Below are 14858 nucleotides of genomic sequence, written 5' to 3'. Positions count from 1 at the left end.
TAATTAGCAAATGGACGGACATCCAAAAAACCTGAGTGCAACGAGCATTTTTCTCAAGTATTTCTGTTGTTTCCATCCAAACTTCTTTGATTGTTTCTTATCAAGCTGCTCACTCACCAAATCCCCCCATCTCATTCATTTCGTGTTTAGCAGCCGCAGTTTTCTACTTGAATCGCTTTTCATAAATCCCAAGGGTGCGGCTTATCCAACATGTTTTTTTCGACTTGTGTTGCAAGATAATTAGTCCGACACCGTAGAGGTACATTTGATTCCTTCTCTAGTTGCGAAAATTTTATGTTATGTTCTTTATGAGATAGATAAATAGAAGTGTGAGGTCATGCGACAATGGAGTCCTGTAGGGTGCTGGACTGAACACTTGTCCAAAAGTGGTTATCCAAACATACCATCATCGTGCGAGCCAATATCAGCTTTGTGTTCCTAACTGTATGAGTATCATGGCGTCATTGTACTCTCCACCCCCCAGTGGGCCACACAGTCACTGTTGGAGCATGACTCACTGGAATGACTGGAGATATTGACCCAGAGGACACATCCCTGTCCTGTCACTGCGCATGTGACTGAAACCTTGAAATCAAGGACGCTGAATAGAAGCAAATGAAGGCAGATGATTTATAATGCCGTAACCATTTCCAGAGCAGTAGATAAATCAGATTGGCTGCCTCTCAGCCTTCAGTCTCTCATTCCTTCTTGATCAAATGCTAGGCCCGACTTAATTCCAAATTACCTTAGGTGCTGCAAAAATGTGTGCTTGTACGTGTATCTGTAATGAAAACACACAGTTATTCCAAATTAGCCATTCAGAGTTTCATTGACCATTTTCTAGCAATGTATTTCTTGACTTCTATCCCAACAGAGCAGTGCCCGGGTGAACATCTCAGAAGGTACATGTCCAGAGAGGATCATCACCATCACTGGATCCACAGAAAGTGTCTTCAGGGCCTTTACAATGATCACATACAAACTGGAAGAGGTAATGAATTATTTGTTTTTTTTTTAATTAAATGAAAAGGAGTCTTACAAAGTTGCCAAAACATGGGGTAGAATATTCTTTCATTCATTTTCTGTACTGCTTGTCCTCACAAGAGACACAATGGTTCTCTGGAGCCAATCCTATTAAACTATAGGCAATAGGCGTGGAGACCCCTGAATTGGTAGCCGGCCAATCGCATTCACACTCACACTCGCATGTAAGGACAATTTAGAGCAGGGGCCGGGAACCTTTTTGACGAGGAGAGCCATAAACAATTCATATTTTCAAACATTATTCCTTGAGAGCCATACTCAGAATTTAAAAGTCAAAATACATGGAAAGTGAGCATTTATTATTCAATTCAACACTTTGAAAGTTAAAAAAAGTCTGAATTCTTTTGAGAACATTATTTCACTGTTGCTAATCAATGAGTACCAATGAGAAGATACATGCAGAAGAGTCTATCGACGAAAAAATAGGATTTAAAAAGGTGCTAGAGATAATTTCGGCGCCACAGTGCCGGCGTGACACTCCCATCAGTGCGTCCGGGACTTGGGTCTCTCACCAGCGGTTCTCAGATTTTACCACACAGGTTTGCGAAGAGCCATATACACCCATCAAATGAGCAGAGTAGGTTCCCTACCCCTGATTTAGAGTGTTCAACCAGCCTACCATGGATGTTTTTGAAATGTGGGAGGAATCTGGAGTAACTAGAGAAATCCCATGGACAGGACCCACTGGGGATTGAATGCTCGATAAAATAACTGGGAGGCGGATGTGCTAAACACACTCACACCGTGCTGGCCTGGTTGGCCTGGGCAGAATAAATAAAAAATAATGTTCCTCTGATGGGAGGAGGAGGAGGAGGAGAGAAAGAGTACTCTAATCTATTTCTCAACATGATACAAAAATCATTTCCTGAGCCGCGTCTCAGCAGCATCACTAATGTGCTCTCATCATTATCGATTAGTCTCTAAACACATATTGATAGAGAGGGAAATGTTATTTTTCCAACAATGTGATATGCTTGCGGACATTGTTGGTAAAACCTACTCGTTTACGGTGAAATTCTTGGATTAGATAGTGGCTGAATGCATTAAAGTCTGCAGTTTTTACATGAGTTATCCTAGATAGATATATTAATTGTGCATTAATCTATATGTTTAGGATTTGTACATATAGTATAAAACAATGTGATAATCTAATGCTCTCATTCTGTTGGCTCATGACAAAGTAGATACGTTTATAATCTTTGCTTACATCACCTTTTGAGAGTTATATCATAAGAATGTGTGGAGATTTTTGCATGTATACCCTACATAACTGATGCCGTGTTGTTGTTTTAAGAATGAATTACTAAGTTTTGTTTGCATGATGTGCAAGTAATCATCAGATATTTGAAATTTGAATCCCATTTATAGCCTTCCTATGTGATGTTTGGCGGTTTTCCTAAAATTTTGTGGGCCATTTGGCTTACTCCTACTATGCAAGAACATGCTTTAGGTTGATTAAAGTCTGTAAATTGCACTTACGAGTGAGTGTGAAGAGTTGGTTATATGTGCTCCGTGATTGGCTGACTGGATGAATCAATTACCATTTAAAGGATGTTCTTATTCATTTACCAATGAATGATATACGGTCAATTGTCTCCATGGTGATAAGAGCCCCCACCTCTAATTAAAATGGTGACACTGAGACAGTGATGAGTAAACAGGAAGAGTGGTCTACTCTTTTCTCTCACTTGCCTCTTTAGTTTCTATAGCAACGTATTGATCGAACCCCTGTGGGCTACCTCACTTGACTTGAATTAAAAAAAAACAAAAAACAAAGGATATGACTCTCCAGCTGGTCGCAAGTGTTCGACTTGTTTGGAACTCATCAGCGTACTTTCATTAACAAACGACCATCTCCTCCTCTTTCGTGCAATACAAAATACACGAGACAGCTCGTAACAAGCGCTCACACAATTTCAAACTGCATTTGTTCTAATAACAACAGGCTCACACTTGAGTATCATGCATGTTTATTTGTTCTCGGGTGTCATGGTGCCGCCAACATAAAAGCAATACATATAATCTTTTGTCATCAGGGCTATTCATCCTGGCGGCAACACAATACACTTCAGGGATTAAAACTTGCAATACAGTGTGCTTGTGTGTGTGTGTATATGTGTGTGTATGTTACTTATTATCCTGAGAATGGCTTCTCAAATGGGGCAGTTTGCGCCTGTTAGCAAAATTCTTTCCAGCACTGATTTGCAAGCAAAATGTCAGAACGTTCAAAGTTGTTTTGGTATGTGCCTGATATTTTTAGATCAATTCAAGAAAGCCTTGTGACTGTAGAGATAAGTCCTAAAAGAGGCAACGTCAGCGCCCTGTTGGAGAGGCTAAAAATACATGCAAGAACCACAACTTTAATGTTTGGTGGTTAGAAAGTGATTTTGATGTTACGTTTCGCAGATACGGTCTTTCGAGGTTACCGTATTCAGGATGGTTTGATTGTCAAATACGCCCCCGCCTACCCCCCCCCCCCCCCCACACACACACACAAACATTTTACGTTGTCTCATGCATTGGTTGTATGTTGATGAGTGAAAGTCAGACAGCCAACTCTATTTACATTTCAAAGGTTCATGAGATACTCCTTTCAGTAATTAACTGCACCGTCTCCTCCCACTCATGATGTTTACTGGCTTTGCGGCAAAGAAAGCCCTTCAAAACCCGCAAACGGCTGTAACCTAAAATACGTAGAAGAGAAAGAAAGGTATTGTGTGTGACAGACTGAAATGAAACCTTACACAGTATTTTTTGGGGTTGTTTTTGTTGACAAATCCATGTTGCTGGAGAAGCAAATTCCAATTAAAGATGATTTCATTTCATCTAATTTTCTGAACAGCTTTATCCTTAGAGTCGCAGGGGTGCTGGAGCCAATCGCAGGGCACAAGGAGACAAATAAGCATTCACACTCACGCTCATACCTAGGAGCAAGTTAGAGTCTCCAATCAGCCTACCTTATGTACCATTAATGGGTTGCATGTCCTTAAACATTGAGTTTAGATCCCCCAGCTGTCTTTTATGTTGCACCTGGGCTGTCTGTTTTACTCATTCTTTTCTTCTTCTTCTCATCATACTGACATATCCCATCCCATGTGTCTTTAACAGGACCTGACATCGCTGGTGGCCAACGGTACCATCAGCACCAAGCCACCAGTCACCCTACGACTGGTCATACCTGCCAGCCAGTGTGGCTCTCTTATCGGGAAAGGAGGGGCAAAGATAAAGGAAATCAGAGAGGTAAGTCTCCTCTCACAGTTAAAAAAAGACACCTACTTCAAACTAATGAAGATCCTTTTTGTCAGTTTAAATTTGCAACAAATACGCGAAATGATCTGCCATTGCCTCAAGTAAATTTGAGTCATTTACATTTGTTGATATGATAAAAAAAGAAAGCTTGATAGACGTTCATGAAAATAAGCGTAACGGACTCATTTCAATGTACACAGTGAGGACACACTTGGGATCGAATCCTCGAAATGAGTGGGATTAATTGTTAATAAAAAGAATAGATTGACTTAAAAATGTTTCCTGGGCATTGATCATATCAGAATGCAAATGACTGGCATGAAATGTAACGTTTTAATGTGGTCACTAGGCAGCAGCCACATATTCGGAATAAAATAAAATGTAGTCACCTAAAGTACAATTGAGACTGATGGGCAGGTCATTAGTTTTAAATATATGAAATACTGATTTTGAACTGACCATGACACTGACTAAACAAGTGTTCATCCTCTAGGAATGTGAATGTTTCAAGGCTTAGCACGTTCAGACATGGGAAATTTAAAATAGCACAGCTGATTGGAGTCAAATCAAAACTCTGTTGATAAGGTAAGCAAATAAAACGGAGATGGAACAATTAGAGCATGAACATCTCTTGGGATAGTTGAGATCAGATGATTACATCCATTAGTTTGGAAACAATTTGCTCATAGAATTACCGAAAACGGCCTATTTACTGAAACAGGATAGAATCAAGCGGTTTAGCATGTGACATTGTTTTTTTTTAAAAATTTTTATTATCCCATTTAAACCCTTCGGGTTTAACGAGCACATCTTGCAGCCTAGGATGTTTGCCATGTTGGCGGCGCCTTACAAAATATTTTCTGCAGTACTCTGCAGTACATTTTTTGTGCCTTTTAAATAACTCACAGTCGCACGGTGACATCAGCTGCATGATAAATTTATAGTCTTTGCCTCAGTGGCGGAGTCATTAAGAGCATTGCGCTTCACTTCGCTAAATATACCGCAACATGGCCGCTCTTTTTTATCTCCGACGAAGAAGGTCATCAGGCTAGCAGCGATGCACACAGAGAAGCTGCGGCAGTGTAATTACTACGGCTTGTCTTATCAACCTAATCTTCCTTTGGAACCTTCCCTATCATTTGTAGAGCACCGGAGCTCAAATACAGGTGGCAGGGGATTTGCTACCCAACTCGACTGAGAGAGGAGTGACGATATCTGGGAATCAGGACTCTGTAATCCAGTGTGTAAAACTCATCTGTGCAGTCATCCTGGAGGTAGGAAACACACCTCCTGTCACTATTTTACCTCTCATATAACAGGGTGATGCATCTATCAACCAATCAAATGTTAGTTATTTATTTAGCCAGTGCACATGGCTTCCTGAAAGGTGGAAAGTAGAAATATATTATAAAACAAACAAAAATCTATAAAAAAAAGATAAATTGAATAAAACTGGTAACATGGCTGAGGCTATTATATAAAAAAAAACTTGAGAAGTGAATTATTTCTTCCCTTTCAGGTTTCTCGACAAGTATAATCATACTAGTAAGGGGGAAATGATGAAATTGAAGTGAAAATTAACATGGAGAGATAAAATAGTTCTTGGTAAAATCTCAATTCAAAAAGCTGCTTCTTCAGCCTGAACTTTAAAATAATAATAATTTACTGATTCACATTGAGAGAAAAAATTGGGATGACAAGATAACTAAAAAGGTACTGAGACGGTGGACCTCTCGGCAATTTAACGCTCGTGCAAAGATTTTTGAAAGGCCAGAAATGAATATTTTTTCACCGTGTCATCGTTCAGTAATAAAACTTTGTATGTTGTGAATGGAGAGATTAAATTAAAATAATCATGCAAGAACACTTGCATGTGCTTTGGTGATTGGGTGCACTGTTCGAATTGCTGCTGGCCTTTCTTAGAGTAGTTTTATAGCATCATTTCAAACGCATTGTTGCACAGTATAGGCGGGTGCATACATTCAACTCCCTTACTCACTGGTTTGGTCTGAAACCTTTCAGAAGATGGGCAGCACATGTTCAAATGTAAAAGCAGATGTTTGTAAATATTCCATTTTCACGAAACACAAATATTAGAGGGCTGCAGAAACAAGATCATCAAAATAATTGTTGATTTATTCCAGAATGGTTTAACTGTTGATTAATCAAATTATAGTGTTCTACACTAAATAGTTGAAGCTAATCTTTTCATTTTAATTACAATTTTCTTCAAAATATCTCTCCACAATCTTAACATGATTTTCCAACAAGTCAAAATGAGTACCTTGATTGACACATGGCTGAATCCAATAATGTGCATTATTTCACACATCTATAAACTGTAGTGCGTATTGGAAATAGAATGAGGGTCACATGAGAGTCAAAAAGTTCCTTTGTCATGCTTGGGGATTGTGACATTGCAGAAGACAGTGTGAAAGTGGCCCACAGCCAGTCTGCCCACCTTTAGACACCGGCTCAACAACTCTCTTGAGCTAACCGGTGTGCCTATCCGAAAAAAAAAAAACATCCCCGAGCACAATTCCCCGCCTGTGCCTTCACGGAAGTGCACAAGTTCTTTTTGTTTCAGTGCTACAGCTGGACCTGACTGACTAATTGCTAGTTTGATCCAGTTTGCGGGGTCTTTCTTCAAAGCAAGCTGGCTGCATTGGGATTCAGCACTAGCGGCTTCTTGCTTTGGGCTCCAAGATTTAAATTATGCAAAGTTATACAAAGAATTTGCTGTGACTGCTCCTGCTATAAAGATGCTCTACATTTTCAAGACCCCTCCCCCTCAAAACTGTGGGATCAACGCTGCCGTTAACCAGATGATATCTACATCCAACCGTGTCGTGCACAATATATAAACACTTTTTCTGGTCGGCAATTGATGCTTGATTTGTTCACGTAGGAGCCCGAATGGAGGCTGATGGGAAACAAAGCTCTGAGCTATCATTCTCTGCAGAGCTGCTGTTATTCAAGGAACGACCAATTTGAACAAAAGAAAAACAAGAACATGGGGAAAAGCTCATTAGCAGTTTAGAACATCATTAATTGTTACTGTGCTTTAATGTAGCGCAACATGCCACATTGGCTTTCAGGGCCTCTGTATTTGGCATGCAGTGTCACCTATAAAGGTTTGCTTCTCACAACTTATTCCTCTTTTTTTGGCTCCTTAGTCCCCCCCAAAGGGTGCCACCATCCCCTATCGGCCGAGCCCTTCGCCAGCCGCCCTCCTCATCGCAGGCAACCAGGTGAGACAGAAAATTTTGCTACTTTATTTGTTGTAATGGGGAATTCTGAGGGCTGTACGGAATATAGAAAACTAAATTACTTTACACATTAACCCTAGTGTGGAAGGTTCCAGGAAAAGAATGCAAAAAAAAGGATGAAATTAAGTGTTGACACACCCGATTTTGAGGATATAAACAACAAGGCTTGATATATAAATATATAAAAATAAATAAAGTATAGTCCACCATTGCTATTTAATTTAAAAACATCTAGCAATTCTCTAAAAATGATGCAAACTTTTTGATGCTAGAGATGAATGTATTTTGCAGATGGTAGCTTGCTGCTAATTGTCTGTAGGTGTAATGAAATAAAAACAGGAAATTGCAATCAGGCCGGATAATCAACAACGCAATCAAGTCCACAGGTTCAAATCAGCACAGTTTTAGCAATGCCTAAAATGCAATGAAAAATGAAAAAAGTGAAAAACAGTTCTTAAATTTAGCACAGCGTTGTTGTCGGGAGGTTTTCTGTAACTTAACTTTAAAGAATTAAGGAAGACATCTAGACATTCTCTTTAGAAATATTTAAATAAATTGGCTACAAAAGAGCATTGTTGTATTTTAATGCTTTGGACACGTAAAAGGTTTTCAATTATTTATTATAAGGACTTTTTCCACCTTTCCTCATTCTAAGTACAATCCAGACTTTGACTCAATGAGCCACTAGCACAAATCGAGTGTTGGTTGCAGCCTTGCGGGCTTCTTGGATTTGTGTACATTTGTGTATGCTGCTTTTACGGAAGGCACACATATCCACTCTTCCATGGAGTCAGTCACAAGATTAGCAAGTGAGACCGGAGACCTGCCACCATCTCCGCGGGCTACAGCGGTGTGCGAATACTCAGAATAGCTGTCAGAGGTTCTGGCACACTTCTTGGCTTTACGGAATGGTGTTATGTTTGCGATATGCCTCATAATAGGCTTTCAAATTAAGCCCGAGAGGTCAGCTAGAGATGACTTTAATAACGGCCGCCCAGTGATAATTGATGTTTGTATTACTTGTCCGGGGGAATGATGAGGAGAAGGGAAGGCTCTGAGGATGAACCATTGCTTATAAACCTGTTAGGTGTGACAAAATGTCACAAGTGCAGGTCCCAGAACCATGCAAAAAAAACTACCGTATTTCTCGGAGTATAAGTCGCAAATCTTTCATAGTTTAGCTGCGCTATTGACTAATATTCAAGTTCAACTCATGTTTTTTTGCCTCTGTCCACTATGGGCCTGTCGTGTTTTTTTTATTTTAAGCAAAAGTTATATAAAAAAAAGTTAATAGATGCCTATTTAGCCTGTTGTTCTTCATTTTGCTGTTTTTCCATTAACAATGCTTGTTCTTGGTTTTTGATAAAATAAAATAAATATCCTCAAAATAATGGGAAGCATAGACTGATAAGCAACATCAATCAAAAACATCTATTTCAAATGGCATTTTTCCAAATAGAGAATAATAATACAAGAAATTACAAATGTTAATGGCTCCTCTTGTTTCCCTCATGTATTTCAAGGTGTTTGAAGCATCAGATTTCTCACCTCACCCTCTCTACTCAGTCACTCAAGGTGGCCTTGACCTGCAGCAGGTATGTAATGTCATTCCTGTCAAGTCTAAGAATAATTCTTGTTGTATCAATATTAAACAATCTTTTGAAAAATAAGCCCACCTCTACAAATGTTAGGGCTTGTGGAGAAGCTCGGGTAGCTGGTCCAAATTTAAAACAGTCCATCCTCTGGCATGCGGCATTAAAAACAACAGCTGAGTGGAAGCTGCAGCTATTGTTCCAGTCTGTCATAAGAGCTATAACCCCTCCTGAAATGGGACGCCAAATCTTTTCTTTTTTTTTTTTTCTTTCTGTCTGGCATTGCTTTTCATGGAGCCGGCAGAGAAATATTCATATTCGGTGACAGCGACGAATATAGATTCTGTAAGGATACTGATAATTTGGTTCTGAAAAAAAAAAGGAAACAGAAAATGTGGAATATAGAAAAAAAGAAGAATAGTATGACATGAGTCCTGTGGAGAATTATTTCAGTGGGTACTCTGTGTAATAAAATATGATGTTTTATAATGTAATATGAAACATATATATTAATAATATTAGATGGACACATTCGAGTTGAGTTCAAAATTCACTGTCATCCAAAATCATGGAGTAAAAGTAAGATTTTCTTTCAACCAAAATACTTGAAAAGGTAAAATTATTAAGCAATAAAACAACTGACACATAGATTCTCTCGATAAAGTTAAATTGTTAAAAAAAAAAGTTAAAAATGTCGCATCTTACTACAATCCACCTTGGGCAATAGAGAGCAAGTTTATTGCTCTAATGCTTGTTTTTATTTTCTACTTTTGGGTATGAAGGCAGCATGAATGATGCATTTTAAGGGGGAGCTCTTATCTCCACTTTATGAGCATGGATGGACCCTTGATAGTGGGCAGACTGCTGGCGTCAGGCAGAATTGAGTTAAGCTGAGTGCCGTCTGCTCTGACCAGAAATATATTGATGCCGGCCGGGCGGGCGGGCGGGCTGCATGGACACCAGCCTCACTAATTACACGGCAGAGTGGGGAGGTGCCGAGCGGGGGCTGATGGATAGCGTCAAACAATACAGACTTCAATAATCTAACTTTATATCACATACATGCATGACATGGATGATTGAGTACAATCCAAATTTAGCAAAGAGAATAAGATGTGCATGTATACTTTTAATGGATTCTGTTGCCTCTGGTAGAAAAGGTGTGCGCAGCAAGATAAAATGGCCCATTGGATTTAAGCATGAAACTGCATGAATGAGGAAATATTCTTTTTGAAAAGAAATGACCTTATCTTTATATTTCGTATTTGCTGATGATTGAAAGCAAATGTAGAATCAAGATTGTTCTTGGCGGAATCAATAATTCTTTGTCGTTTATTCCAAAGTGGAGTAACAAATGGAAGAGTCTGGATTTCCATTTATATCAAGTAGAAAAGAGGATTGAACCCACAAGTTTCTGGGAGTTGCAAACATGATCAGCTTTACTAACAATGTAATGAAAACAACAAGAAAAGTATTATTTTTGCACCTTTCTATATATGTACATCTTCACTACCAAACAAGAGATATTAAACATCACAATGGAAATTGCTAAAATAGGCCAGTTTGATAAAGAGTGTTAAATGAAGCTGGACTAAAACATCCTGGCAGAAAAGAAGATTATAAACACATTTTTTTGTGATTTTTGTCACAGACATATAATGTAAAGTTTGCAAATCGCAGGTACCAACAGCATTTGTTGTGGTCGGTTGTGTTGAATATTGAAGCTCTTCCAGTAAGAGAGTGCACAGTCATTGTGAGCCTGCTGTCTTTTATTGCCTCAATCTATTTAATGCAGGATGCTCTTTTGCAGGCCTACACTTTGCAAAACCAATATGGCATTCCACACTCAGAGGTGAGTGCATACAATAATCTGAGTAGAAACTACCACTTAAGTATGCGTCATTACAGTGGCCTTTGTACTTGATTCACAGTTGGCCAAACTCCATCAACTGTCAATGCAGCAAGGCCTCAACCCGGTGGCCCAACCCACTTCGACTATCATCCCCGGTATGACCAAACAATTGCCTAACAATTGTCTTTTATTTACATAATATCCTTCAGATGAGTTGGGTAAATATTCATAAAAAATCTGTACATAAGAGACATAGAGTTAGATTAAATAAAATATTACAATTAGGCAGCCAAGATGGGCGGTCCGTCGGATGAGTGGTTAGCGCCTCGGCATCACAGTGGGAGACTTGGGTTCAAATCCAGGCCGGTCCACCTGTGTGGATGTTCTCCCAGGGCCTGTGTGGGTTTTCTCCGGGTCCTCCGGTTTACTCCCACATTCCAAAGAAGTGCACAGTAGACTGATTGGACACTCTAAATTGCTCCTAGGTATGGGTCTGAGCATGAATGGTTGTTTGTCTCCTTGTGGCGGTGATTGGATGGCCACAACAAAATTCTGCCTTAAAACGTGTACTAAAACTATTAAATGTACTTCATCTTGTATAGACGTCGTCCCAAAATTCCTCTCTTTTTAAAAATGTGTTTAACTTCTGTACAAATTGAGAATATGCATTCTAAATGTGTCATGTATAGTTGAAATGATGCTTGTGCATTCTCTTGCCAGGGATGGAAGCCAATGCGCAGACATCTCAAGAGCTGCTTATCCCCAATGATGTAAGCAAACCTTGTTCTTTTCCTACCCGCTGATTAAACCCACTCTCTACTGCTCCCTACTGACTGGTGTGACTTAAAAAAAAATGACGAGGGCTTCTTTAGCTAATTCTACTCATTATTTGAACCTCATCCTAACCCAAGGTTAAAGGGATTTCAACTGCTAGGGGTTCTTTTGCCTGATTGTGTGGGCTGCATTGCAGTGCCTTCCACTGGCTCCCGCGAGTGCTGTGTAAATCCTCTCATGTTCCCTGACCTACTTAGAAACTGTCTGCTGTCAAAACAGCCAATAAGGAAGCAGATAAATATCCTTTTCCTCCATGGGTAGCCAATATAAATGCACAATTCAGTACCCTTTGATTCAACTTGGCATCATTTATTCTCAATAATGGTAATGATTTAAAAAAAAAAAACAATACGTAATAATGTAAGTAGTTTCCTAATGTAATTCCAACCTACTGAAATATCAATATGAGAAGGAAACTGTTTTTTTGCAACAGTATTGCAAAAAGATTAAAGGTGGTGTCTTTACATTTCTCTTAATCCCATGAAAGGATCAATCCTGACATTGTGTTGCCACCTCCTTTGCTGACTTTCCTCTGCCGCAAGCTCAAACCATTTCACTGAGAAAATAAGGCTTTGAAAATTGGGTCACAAATAAGTAGCTTCAAAGGGCAAGAGTTTACTTTTTAGCAGATGCAAACTGGGAGGTCAGTGGGGAGGTTTTAAAAAGGAAGAATTAGGGTTTATTTGCTTTTTCTTCAAAATGTATGATTTTTTAATTTTTTTTATCTCTTTTTATTCTTCAGTGCTTGTTAACTTGGTCATTTTATTCAAATTTGTCCGTTGTTAACACACGTTTGTGCTCGAAGACATTTAATTTCTTTCTACTGGAGCAGTGATGTCGCATTGAAATCTTGCCTGCATAATCGTCCTTAAAAGCCCCCATCAGAGTGAAAAATTTAACCCTTTCAGGCTCAGTGATCTTCACAGTAGACATCTGTTCAAAAGTTATCATCTTAATTCATTTACCACCAGCCCGTGTAACAGGGTATGATGTGGTCATTAGTAAAAGAAAGGAAAATGATATAGAAAACACGAACAACCAGCAATAGACGTGCTTTTGAGAATGATTTCGACTACTCATGGCTTTTTCAATTAGATTTTTAATTTTATTGACAAATGGATGCAGTATTAAATCATTCATTTTACTTAAAATCATTTTTTTATTATATATTCCTTTAGGAATGTAATAAAAACAATTATACATTTATAACAATGTATAATTTGTCCATGCAGGAGTTAAAGCTTGTGCTGTTTTACAAATATTGCTACTTATAGGTCTCCCTTAGGTCTGTACTGTCAACCCTTCCACTTTGTCAGCAAAAAAAGACAAATTTTGTCTAAAATTTTAGAGAACAAGAGCAAAAGTAAGCATAGGATAGATGAATCCTGATTACACGCCTGCAAACCTTGAGCCAAATTTCTAAAATGCTCAAAAAGGCTTTTTTCTTCTCTAGGTAAAGCCCAAAGTGGTACAATGCATCAGTTGAATGAGGTATAGCAGTTCTATATGTGACGGGGACAGCTGTAAGCTTCAGCCATTGTTCCATAAAAGAGGACTTACAGGCACGATTGAGCCCCCGAGCCCCCAGCCCCCCGCCTCATAGGTGCAATGAACACAGAGGCGCACTCTCCCTGTGATGCACTGAGAAAGTGCTTACACACGGCGAATAGGATAGCGTACTTAAGCTCCACAAAGAGTTTGCCCGAAGAGAAATGGCTGCGCACTACCCATCGCATCCCCTTTCCTGCATCCCCTCCGATGACTAGCTCAGCAGGAAGTGGATGGCACGCTGCATGTAGCGGCAAACATATTGAGCTTTTTCCTACAGGCTTTTTGGAAGGAAAGCTGCTGTCATCTGCAACAAAACTTGGTGACAGCTGGCATCCACCGACAGCTGCAGTGAAAGGCCAGAGGAGATTGGGACTCACAGTTGGGTGGTGGAGGTGTTATCTGTGATTGGGGCTCCGTGCCGGCCATTGTCTCTAGACTTACTCTTTTTAGGCAGGCTGTTCCCAGTGCCGCCCGAGTTAAGAATAGCCAGACACAGAGAGACAGAGCGGGCCGCTGTGTGACAAATCAGCCTTTGCCCAACAGGCTACTTACCTCCCAGGAAAGGAATGCCAAACGCAGGAACAAGAGCGGCATGGGCGGCGCGTACGTTTGTGTATTTGGGCCGATGCGTCAGCCGTCACTAAGCCGTGACACGCACACACATACTACAAGTGCTTCATCACTGTCTACCCGCTTGCCTTCTCACCAACCCCCCCATCCAGCTATATATCTGCCAGCGAGCCTGACACCCTGCACTTGAGCTGATACACGCCCTCTGTTGAATATCTATTGTTGGTAATAAGCCGGCTCCTCTTTGAGTGAATCGCACGGCGCATGTATTTTGGAAGCTTCCGCAATTCCAGTCTCCAGTTGTCTTTCCCAGCTGAGGGCAATGTCTGATAGATATTGGAGTTGTTTTTTTCCATCATGTTTTCCATTAGTGAGGAGATGCGTCTCACTGGCGTGCGTTTTGGAAGAGATTTGTTTGGGAAGTCGCGGCCACTCGGAGAAATCAATAACCTTTTAGCCACTCAGATTAATGAGAGGCAAATGTGCCTTCTGTCTTCTCTTTTGCCCGTGCACACTCAGAGGCAATTAAAGCAGGCCCCAGGAGAGCAAAAAAATGCTTTTGACATCCATGATAGATGGATGGATGGATGGATGAGCAACTCACTTCAGACAATGTTATTGCAATACTCAAAGTGCTTTTCTTTATGTCTGCTATATGATTTATGATTATAGTTTTCTACTAAGATATGTTGGATTTATTGTAGATGGCCCCCTTGGTTCACCTAAGATGCATCACATATTTATTTGGGTTCTAATTTTATGTTTTGTGTGATAAATGTACTCCATCGTAGACCCAAAAACTATTCAGTACCGCCTTGAGATACGAGTAACCCACTTCCAGTTATACAACATATGGCCCATCCATTTTCTTTGACTCGCAAGCAAAAATATTTCAAT

At 39.8% G+C, this 14858-nt stretch overlaps 1 protein-coding gene across 1 annotated transcript in view; it reads left to right on the top strand.

Moving 5' to 3' along the window:
• pcbp4 (poly(rC) binding protein 4) overlaps positions 1-14858 on the top strand; it is a 33013-nt gene that overhangs the window by 15965 nt on the left and 2190 nt on the right. Inside the window, exons 5-12 of the mRNA XM_077721434.1 lie at positions 875-991; positions 4153-4284; positions 5439-5567; positions 7470-7544; positions 9086-9157; positions 10965-11006; positions 11086-11161; positions 11727-11776. Of these exons, the coding sequence (XP_077577560.1) occupies positions 875-991; positions 4153-4284; positions 5439-5567; positions 7470-7544; positions 9086-9157; positions 10965-11006; positions 11086-11161; positions 11727-11776 (693 nt within the window). The remainder of the gene's footprint in view (positions 1-874; positions 992-4152; positions 4285-5438; positions 5568-7469; positions 7545-9085; positions 9158-10964; positions 11007-11085; positions 11162-11726; positions 11777-14858) is intronic.

The sequence above is a fragment of the Stigmatopora nigra genome, chromosome 1 (assembly GCF_051989575.1).
Source record: "Stigmatopora nigra isolate UIUO_SnigA chromosome 1, RoL_Snig_1.1, whole genome shotgun sequence".
Taxonomy (NCBI): Eukaryota; Metazoa; Chordata; class Actinopteri; order Syngnathiformes; family Syngnathidae; genus Stigmatopora; species Stigmatopora nigra.
This window is presented reverse-complemented; position numbering and strand designations above follow the sequence as displayed.